This window comes from Miniopterus natalensis, chromosome 2, assembly GCF_054644295.1.
Source record: "Miniopterus natalensis isolate mMinNat1 chromosome 2, mMinNat1.hap1, whole genome shotgun sequence".
NCBI classification, from domain to species: Eukaryota; Metazoa; Chordata; class Mammalia; order Chiroptera; family Miniopteridae; genus Miniopterus; species Miniopterus natalensis.
In genome coordinates, this window is record NC_142082.1 from 186,698,303 (window position 1) to 186,708,382 (window position 10,080).

A 10,080-nucleotide genomic window follows, 5' to 3' on the forward strand; every position below is an offset into this window, starting at 1 on the left:
AACCACCTAAATGCCCCCACACGAAACTGAAGAATTGGCAGCCCACATAACACAGGCCATATGTCCCAATCACAAGAGCTCTGCAGGGACAGGCGAAGTGATTGCAGATGCTGCAGAAGAGCATAGGTGAAATGCCACCCTGCGTGTAAGAAAGGGAGGCATTTGCTTATCTTCAGAGAAAGAAGTACGACCCAGACCAGGGCACTGGTGACGAGAAAGGGAGGGAGGGACTCCCCTGTGCAGACTTCGGCCTCAATCGACTGACCGGAAAGAGTAAGTCAGACCCTGGGACTGAAAGCAAACCGAAAGCATGAACCCAAGAGCAAGTTAAATGAAAAGCACACCCACAGTCAAGGGGGACTAACCCAAGGGCAGCATGTGACCATGAACCTCCGGTCGTGGGCACCGGAGTGAAGGATGCAAACCCCCAGCTCTGTTCCGTGGGTTTGTTTCTGCAGTCGTGTGGCAAGGCAATTCCAAAGCTTGTTACCCTGCTGAGCAAACATTGCTATCGCTGGGGTCAGGATCTCACTGTGGGAGCCGGGACAGGTGGACGGGGAAGAAGCAAACAGGCCCACACACAGGTGGGACTGGACGTGTCAGCACGCACCATTTCTCCTACACCTGTCCTGCCTGCCTGCGTCCACAGGAAGGGCTTAGGAACAGACCTACCAATAGCAGTGAGCACATTCTGCACCAGACCTTGGTCTATGAAAACATTCCCCGCCAAAAGGTGCCCTCAGAGAAATGGCTGGTTCCAAGGTGGGGTCAGAGGCCAAGAGGAGCAAGGGTGGGACACCTTGTGCCAAGAAGTAGGACAGGGCTCCAGAAATGAACAGTGATGGGGCACGTGACAGGACAGAGCAGCCTGACAGCCTCCCGGCATGAATCTCGCACAGTCTGAACACAAGATGAGTCGACGGTGTGATTCTCAGACCCTCAGGCCCAGCAGCAACCCACGCACATGTGCTAATAATCTATGACAAATATTTGAACGCTGACAAGCTACCAGTGAGTGGCAAATGCCAATCACAGATAAATAACAAGTACTGATGACAATCAGGTAAATGGGGGCAGGTGGGGGCTCACACACATGCAGTGCCCAGTGCCAACTGGCAGGTGTGGAGGCCCTGCAGTGCTGGCAGCACCATCAGCAGTGCTGAGTGGGGCCCAGCTACAGGGGGTCTTGGCCTGAGGGTCTGCAGTCGGCCAGTCACCGTGGAGAAAACAGTAACTACCAGGCGTCTCTCCCAGGACACGCTGGGAGGCTCAGGGTTCCAGGCCTTGTGGTAGGCAACTTACTCTCAAATGCTGACAGTAGCCTGTCTTTATGTACGTGTGTGCATGTGTGTGCATGCATGTGGTATGTGTGCACACGTGCAGTGACACCCCATTCTCTGCATTGACTCCGGTGTCAGATACACTGGCTACTTCATGCTGTTCAGTAAAGTGTAAAAGTGCCAAAATCATCACATAAAAGTAAAACCGAGGTGAAGGCCCCCTGGAGACATCACTATGTAAGACTGCCAGTAAGAGAAGGTTCACAGATTTTAATTCTCATTCCATCTGAACGTGTGTGTGTCTAAGATTCCCTCTGAAATGCAACTGTTCCTGTGAGTAGGAAGAAAAACTCGCCTGCAGCTCAGGGTGCAGGTGGTGGACTCCATCCAGCAGGTGCAAAGCTTCCAATTTCACAGTTCCACAGACACTCCTGGGACCTTTCCAAAGGCTGCACTTTATTAGGTGCTCTGGGGCCAATGGGCAGCAAATGTGGGGCCTCCTGAAAGCAGCGTCCCAGGGCGGTCGGCCATCCCTGTGGCTGTGCAGGGCCCCTCATGCTCACGGGCAGTGTGTGGCGCGGAAGCGGGGCCCATGCCTCAGGTGCAGCCCTGCAGGGGCACGGCTTGGTTCTGTGATTGGTCCGTGTGCTGCTCTGTGTCCGACGCTGTGCGCCCCTCAGGAAGGTGGGAGGAGTCTCTCCAGAAGCACCAGCTTTGTTCGCAGGTTGATGTTGAAGGGAGGCAGCCTGGTCAGGTTCAGACTCACCCCAGTGGTACCCGCAACATTGGCCAGGACCCGATGTGTGTCCCTGTAGAGGGCCAGGTGCCCGGGGGCCGCCTCCATGAGCAGGTGTGTGTAGGCCAGCATGTGCTCCGACCCAGGCTGCACGTCCTCCCTCTTCTCGTATCTGCGAGATGAGCGGACACCTGCACCCGTGCTGCAGCCCTGCGCCAGCCCCGCCCCCAGGCACAGCCCTGGGAGAAGCGCCACCACCCACAGTCACACCTTGGCAGGAACATACCTCCAGGCACCATTGACCTCCAAGAACCGAGACACGCCCGTCTGTGCAGCAGCCACATCAATGTGCAGGACAACACCTGTGGAAAACCGTGTGCTCAGTTAGAACCGTGGTCTGGCACCTCTGTCCGAGCTACGCTGGTCCCCACAGCCCCAGCACGTACCTGTCTGGGGAGGCACCAGCTCATGTAGCTGCTGCATGGCCACACCACCAGGGTAGTTGAAGTGGGACACGTACAGGGCTGTGGCCGAGTAGGCGGCATTCAGCACCAGGTGCCCTATCACGAGGAGGGAGCCTGCCTTGTACAGCCAGGACTTCTGGTGGTTGTTCAGCCTGGAAGAGCAGGACGTTTCGTGGAGAGTGAGCAGCAGCAATGGGTGGAAGGGACATCCCAGAAACATAACCCCGCTGGTCCCCTTCGCAGGGTGAACAAGGTTAATCACCAAGTAGACACGTAAGTGGGTAAAACAACCTTACAATCTTTCTCTGTGAAATCCCACCCAAGATGACAATTTAAAAAACATCCTGAGTTATGACTTAGGTGGGAGCACAGCCCCGAAGCCAAGCCCTGAATGATGCCAGCTCGGAAGGGAAGCCAACCGGACAGGGTGGAGCAGAAGCCACGACAAGACCGTGAGGCCCACGGAAAGAGTACTGACTGACTGGGCCTTTAGGGGGTGCTGGCCCGTGTCAGCTCAGGGACCCGTGACCAGACTGCTGAGCCCTTCTAGACGAGGCCTTGGCCTATGGGGACTGCAGACCCTCGGCATGAACAATGCACCAACCACATCAAGGTGGCACCCCTAGGGAGGCCTCAGTCCCTCAGCCCCTGCCTGAGGAAGCCCTGTGCTGCCAGGATTCACTGTGTTCCAGCCAAACCTGGTGAGGGAAGGTGGCCCCTGGACCGTTCATGGGCAGGGACTGCAGAAAGCTTGGGAGCATAAGTCCCCTCTCTGCCCTCTTGAGATGCAAATCTACCACCCAAACCTTCACCCGAGGACCCAGATCAGTGTTCAGGGAGTAAGTGCTGCATCCCTGTGGGAGGGAAGGGACCCGGGTGCACTGCTGCCTTCACCATGGACACACGGCATGCCCCTGTCTCCGTTCCCCATCCAACCAGCTCTTTCCCCAGAGGCCAAGCTGTTGGCTCAGGAGGGTGAGTTCAGTGCACCTGCACCCTCCCCACCACAGGGCTTACAGGACCCTGTGCTCATGAGGGCCCGGCTGGGATCTGATGGCATATTTTCTGTGAACTAGGTCCCCCTCCATCTCAGCCCCCAAGGGCGAGCCAGAGTGCTACCCTGAGCAGCCCTCCTTCACCCAACTACCCAGCCTCAGACCCTCTGCGGCTGGCGGCTATCTCATGTCCTGCCCGAGTGACTGGGCCTGTGTGCAGAGGCATGGTGAAGCCGTCCCCACTGCCAGCACTCACAGGTAGGCACAGCCCCGGGCAGCCACGGTGTTGAGCAACGGGAAGGTGTAGATGATGAAGCGCAGCTCCTTGTGTGGGAGCAGCGAGTAAAGGGCCACGAAACCCAGCGCCGGCAGGAGCAGCGCCCAGGCCCTCCTGTCCACGAGGCCCAGGGGCACGAAGAGCAGGCTGCTGCCCAGGCCCCGTGGCAGGGCAGAGTAGAAGTACCACAGCAGGGGTGAGGTCTGGGTGGGTGGGTTAAGGAGGCCACATGTCAGCAACAGGTACCTGTCCAGTCAGTTGGACTCAGGCCAGGAGCCATGGAAGACACAGACCTGAGAGGTGTTCCTGCCTGGGATGCCTGGGACCCCTGGGCCTCAGGTCACCACGTGGTCCCCTTCACCCATAGACAGAGACTGGGACCTAGGCATGAGCACCAGCACTGTGTCTTGAGGACGGTGCCCAGGCTGCAGAGGGCTTTTACCTTCCTGTCCTTTTTCTCCTTTCTATCCAGGGCAATGGCGCACTGCTCAGCACACCGTTCTCTGTTGGTGAGTGTAAATATCTCACAATAAACATCAGAAAGTGGAGCACCCATCACAGGACAGAGGAAGCTGGGGCTACAAAAGCAAGGGTTTCCACAGGGCAGGTAGGACACCGGAGCGGGGAGACCCTCAGGCCCCGCACCTCGTGGGGTCTCCTGTGTGGACAGGGCTGAAGGTGCCGTCCTGATGCTACAGCAGCTGCAACAGCCACCACGTCCCCCTCAGGTGCACCTCTGTCAGGCTGGCCCCCAGCTGGTGCACCCAGCAGATGCAGACAGCTCACATCTGGTCTGACCGAGACCTGGGCAGCAGCCCCCTGCCCAGCAGGCCATCCCACAGCGACAGGTAAAGGATACTCCCCAGTTGGAGCTTTTGTTCTGGACAGTGTTGTACCAAAGAACAGTTCCTTCTGGCCATACAAAGTAACGCCAAAAATAGGAGTCCACAGCAACCGTCAGTCCTAACAACGTGACACAATTCCTCAGGAAACGGCACAGCACCCGAACGCTCAGACAGTGACTCAGGCTGCTGGGTGAATGGGGGGCAGCCCCAAACCCCAGGTCCCAGGTCCATGTCCCCACGGGGCTGCCTAGACACCACAAGCCATCAGCTTCAAGGGAAGGAGCTGGTGTGCTGAGGCCTCGGTCCCTGGGAGCATCTTCCTGTGGGGTCCCGCGACCCGGGCACAGCGGGAGGAGGGGAGCTGTGGGCGGAGGCTGGTGGCAGGGCAGCGCCTTGTGGGGATGCTCGGGCGGCATGGCAAGAGCAGCCGCGTGAAGACTTTCTAATGCCACTCAGAGTTCAAGTAACTTTGTTTAATGACAAAAACACCAAACCCTCCCCATTTCTCTTCATCTCTGTGAAACAAGACCAAGCACCACCTCCAGTCAGGACAGCGGCACTGACTCACCGAGGCAGAGCAGGCCGGCGGGCACAGCGTAGTGCAGCGCCTTGGTCACGGACAGCCGCCGGGTGCAGAGCAGCAGCAGCAGCACAAGACCCAGGAGCAGGCTCAGCTCCGCCCTGAAGACCAGGATGGCCAGCGCCGAGAGCCAGATGAAGCGGGCCCACCGCTGCTGCAGCCAGGCTGTCAGGGCCAGCAGCACTGCACACACAGCAAGGCAGGCACTTACCTCTCCTGTGAAAGCCAGGCAGAACCCCAGGAGACAGCAGACACCTCCCAGGACAGGTACCCCCATGCGGGCCAGGCTGCACCCAGGATGTCCTGCCCCGGCCACCGCCACCAGGGTCCTGCGCCACCCCACGGCCTGACCTGGGGCTGCCTCCAGCCTCCTGCTCTATCTCAGGAGCCTCCAGGCTCCCCACGTTTGGGGCCCCCTCCCTACCCTCCACTCCAGTCCCGCTGTGCTCAGCACACCCAGCTGGCTCCACCCACAGCTCAGTGGGAATGGTGCCCTGCTCACTACCTCCCCCATGACCAGCAGAGGACCCTTCCCCAGGCATGTGAGGGCCAGGCCACGCCTCTACCAGGTCAGCACAGACCCCCAATCCCATGCCACCCATGGCCTCCCTGGGGCCCTGCCATCTCCCTGGGGCACCCCCAGAACACCCCAAGCAAGCTGCTGTCACCCCAAGTCCCTGCAGAGCCTACACGGGGAACCCTCCCAGGTGTGCCCTTTGCTGGAAAGTGCACCTCAACCCAGTGAGAGCAGACACCATGCCCATCCCAGGCTGTCCTATCCCTGGGCGTTTTTACAATGCCACATGGGGAGCAGCTGTCATCAGATGCCCCCTCACCTGTCACCTGGCAGTTGTGCCCTGAGCCCAGCGAGAGGCATGGGGGTCACCGCAAGGCCTGACCAGCACACCCATCAACTACGTACCCACAGGCAGGGCCAGCACGTTGGGGAGCGTCCGCGTGCAGTAGAACATCAGGTGGAATTGTGTGGCCGTCATCCAGCAGAACATGGTGGCTGCCATGGCCCCAAAATGCCGTCGCACTTCCTTTTGCAAAGTCCAGAGTCCAAAAACCACGCCAAGTCCGAGGACTGCTCTGACTAAACAGGGACAGCGACGTGTGTGACCGGCAGCGAGACAGCCCAGGCCAGGCAGGTCTTTGACACTATAACTTGCAGTGGTTGGTTAATGACCAAGTGACAGTGAAACAACCCTCAGAGGGGACTGACTTTGGGTATTAAAAACGACTGTGTGTGGGAAATGGACCGCCTAGACCCCAGCGCCAATCCCAGAGCCCGACCCCAGCGCTGCACTGTGATTGCGAGATCTAGGGCAGGGCAGGCGGCGTCTGTACCAGTGTGACAGGCCTGGCACTGGCACCCCAGGCCCTTCACTCGGCTGGGACACCTCCAGAGCCACATTTATGAGGGCCCAATGCTCAGATGGGTCCCTACTCTCCTGCCTGGGGCTCCCCAGTGCCCCGTGACCAGCACGGCCTGTCTAGTTGCCCTGTGCAACAGTGCGTGTCCTACGCTGCCCCTTGGAGAGCTCGGCTGCTCCTCCTCAGGAGTCTGATTTGGTCACAGCTCACCACCAGCCCAAACTCACCGTGGGAACGTGTTTGCATCTGTGGGGAAATGTGAGTATGGTCTGGGTTTGTATGCGACAGAAGCGTACCAAATGGAAAGATGGTGATTACTGGCTAGAACCGAGGATGCAGAGCTCTGTGCAGCAAACCTTCCAAAATGGGCCCAGAGGAAAATCCAGGAGGATCTGCATAGGCAGCCTCTGGGCAGGGAGGTGCAGCCACCCTCATTTCACAGTTGCCAGAGGTGCTCAGTTCCCTGTCCCAGGTCACACCCCAGAAAGGGCTGATGTCTGACCTCAACCAGTGCTCTGAACTGCCACGCCAAGTGGCTGCAGACAGCCAGGATCCACAGGTGGACACTGCTGCGTGAGGGAGCCTCAGGCTAGCCAACCAAGATCACTGGGTCTCACCACAGTTCCTCTGTCCCCATTGAAAGACCCATCCTTACCTATCAGCTGAGAATAGAATTTGGACATTCCCAGCAGCGAGAGCACACAGACTGCAGGGCTGGAGAGCACTGCGATCACCAGCGGCCCAAGGAATGTCCTGGGAACCACGCCCGGGAACTCCAGGTGATCATACTGCAGGGCGAGGGCAAGGTCAGCAGAGGCTTGGGGGCTTGGGGCGGCGTGGGCGTGGGCGTGGGCGTAGGCATGGGCCTCACCTGCTTCAGGTCTAGCCGGTGGTAGAGCAGGTCGTGCATGGCCTGCAGACTGAAGCTCTCCTCCACCTTGGTGTAGGGGCAGGTGACCAGGTGGACAGTGGCTACAGCGACCAGCAGCCCCAGCAGCCAGTGCTGCCTGCCTGAGCCCGACGGCCTCTTCCCGGCCATTCTGTGCTTCGACTTCACGCACTGTCCCTCATCCACCGTCAGCACTGCCACTGTGGAAACATCTCACAGAACGAAAGCGGAGACTCCTAGATTTAAAACATCACACTTTAGGCAACACCTGGGAGATCCAGAGGACAGGAAAGCAGGAATGCTTGTCGCAACGTCTGTACGTCTAAAAACACATCAAAACACAAAGATTTTACAAAAACTCACGTGAGGAGTGTTCTCATGTTAACTGGCTGCCTTGCACTGAGCTGGGTGAATATTTCTCCAGGGAGACTTCGGACGCAGAACCTGAGTTTAGTCCTGCGTGCAGCCTGGCCCCGAGGGCAGGATGGCCCTGCACTGCACTGAAACCTGGTTCAGCCCCCACAGTTCCGGTCAAGAGCCTGGACAGAAGCTGTGAGGTGGGAGCCCAGGAGGGGAACACAGGGCAACCAGAAGAGCCCCTGAGCCTGACACGGTGGGTGGGGCTATGGGCACCTGCCCAGCTGCCTTCTCAACTGCCCCTGGTGACATGCGGAGCCCCTGGGTGGCACCACGCTGGCCACAAACGTGAATGCGCGGGTGACAAGGATGATGTGTCCTCGAGGGTCTCAGGCAGATGTGCCTGCAGTGGATGGCCCAAATTCCAGCCCAGTCAGCTCTGGCCTGGTTGACCTAGACCTGTCGACTGGGGGAAGGAAAGTTCTTTGTGTTTCTGGCTTCTCTTTAAACAGGGTTGATTTTATTTGATCAAATCCCCAAGGGCCAGAAGCAGAAGGAGCCTCGCAGTGCTGTCTGTTAGAGGGAGATTTAAGGAGTCTGCACTCTCCAAAGACAGCAAGTCAGGGGCCGATGAGCAAGGAAAACCTGTAGGTGAGAAGGGCCCAGAATCCAGCTGGACTCAGTGCACGGGGAAGAGGCTCCCATAATGAGGATCACCAGAACGCCCAGTGCCCCTCAGAAGTAACTTGTTTTTCCAGATATAAACCCCCAATGGAAAGAGGTGCTGCTACTGTCTCCCCGTTTCTGAAACGTGAGCTACTGAAGGGCATGGTTTTTCTGGTTTGTTTCTGCCCCCTTCCACCCGTAACCTCAGCAAGGAGAACGGACCCTGGTCATCGTGAGTGCTCACACTGCTGGATGGAAGGTGCCTTTGAGTGTCCTGCTGCCGGGTTCTCAACCTGGGGGCAGGGCCACTAGGCCAACTCACTGCTGCATCAGCAGAGCCTGGCACGTAGTAGGTGCTCAACATACTAGCTGAAGAAATTCAGTAAAGCCCTGGCTGCTGTGGCTCAGTTGGTTGGGTATCTTCCTGCGCACAAAAAGGTTCCATTCCTGGTTGGGGCACATGCCTGAGCTATAGGCTTGATCCCCAGTAGGGGGCGACTGATGTACCCCTCTCCCATCAGTGTTTCTCTCTCTCTCTCCCCCTTCCTCTCTCTTTAAAAATCAATAAAGAACTTTTTAAAACAAACAAACAAATTCGGTAAAAACTCAAGTGTGGATGTCATCAGACCAGTTTACATTTCCAGTAAAAAGTACACTAGTGTTTTAATCCCAGTAAAACTGAGCACCTGGGACATTGCAGATTCCAGGGCCTCCCAAGACACTGATCAGGTACCAGGTAAGGAGGACTCACCCCCAGGTGAGGAGGCCCCACCCAGGTAAGGAGGTCCCGCCACTGGTAAGGAGCCAGCCCCCAGGTAAGGAGGTCCCGCCCCCACGTGAGGAGCCCGCCCCCAGGTGAGGGGGTCCCGCCCCCAGGTGAGGAGCCCGCCCCCAGGTGAGGAGCCCGCCCCCAGGTGAGGGGGTCCCGCCCCCAGGTGAGGAGCCCGCCCGCAGGTGAGGAGGTCCCGCCCCCACGTGAGGAGCTCGCCCCCAGGTGACAGGTCCCGCCCCCAGGTAAGGGGGTCCCGCCCCCACGTGAGGAGCCCGCCCCCAGGTGAGGAGCCCGCCCCCACGTGAGAGGCCCGGAGGCGGCCGTCCCACGTGAACACGCATGGAAAGGACGCAGGGTCCCCGCCGCAGCTTTGGCTCGGGCTCCCAGCCGCCCACCCGGGCCCGGGCCGCGGCAGCGCACTCTGACCTCGCTGGGCAGCACCGCCGTCTCCCGGAGCGCGCCGTCTCCGCCGCCCTCGGCCGGAAGTGGGGCGGCGGAAGCTGAGAAGGAGGCGAAGCCTTTGCCCAAACCTAATATGGCCGCCAAAGCCGACATCGCGACGGGCGCCCGGAGTAAAGATGGCGCCGCAGGCGCATTCGGGGGGCGGGCTCAGGCTTCCACGCTCCCCGCCCCATCCTCTCCCGGCTGGATGCTGACCCGGGGCCTTTCTATTGGCCACTTCTCGTGGCGAGCCCTGATTGGGCCACATGGGGCCGGGGAGGTTCCCCTCGACCAATAGCGGCGCGAGGGATGGCGGGGGGCGGGGCCCCGCCCGGCTCCATCAAGTAGCCCCGGGAACCGCCGGCGCGGCTGAGCCGGAGGCGGGCGGAGGCCCGAGAGCT

At 59.3% G+C, this 10,080-nt stretch overlaps 1 protein-coding gene across 2 annotated transcripts; it reads right to left on the minus strand.

Annotated features, from left to right (window-relative positions):
• Positions 1–1,530: 1,530 nt before the first annotated feature.
• ALG12 (ALG12 alpha-1,6-mannosyltransferase) lies at positions 1,531–8,755 on the minus strand. Of its 2 annotated transcripts, none has more exons than XM_016211700.2 (9): positions 7,426–8,755; positions 7,210–7,342; positions 6,100–6,273; positions 5,166–5,360; positions 4,612–4,715; positions 3,732–3,955; positions 2,463–2,632; positions 2,303–2,378; positions 1,531–2,207 (listed from the first exon to the last, which is right to left on the minus strand). In XM_016211700.2, the coding sequence occupies exons 1-9, from the start codon at positions 7,591–7,593 to the stop codon at positions 1,643–1,645; spliced, it is 1,809 nt and encodes a 602-aa protein (XP_016067186.2). In that variant the 5' UTR covers positions 7,594–8,755; the 3' UTR covers positions 1,531–1,642. The 2 variants fall into 2 exon arrangements, with proteins under 2 accessions (XP_016067186.2, XP_016067187.1); XM_016211701.2 differs by having other exon boundaries at positions 1,875–2,188.
• Positions 8,756–10,080: the final 1,325 nt, after the last annotated feature.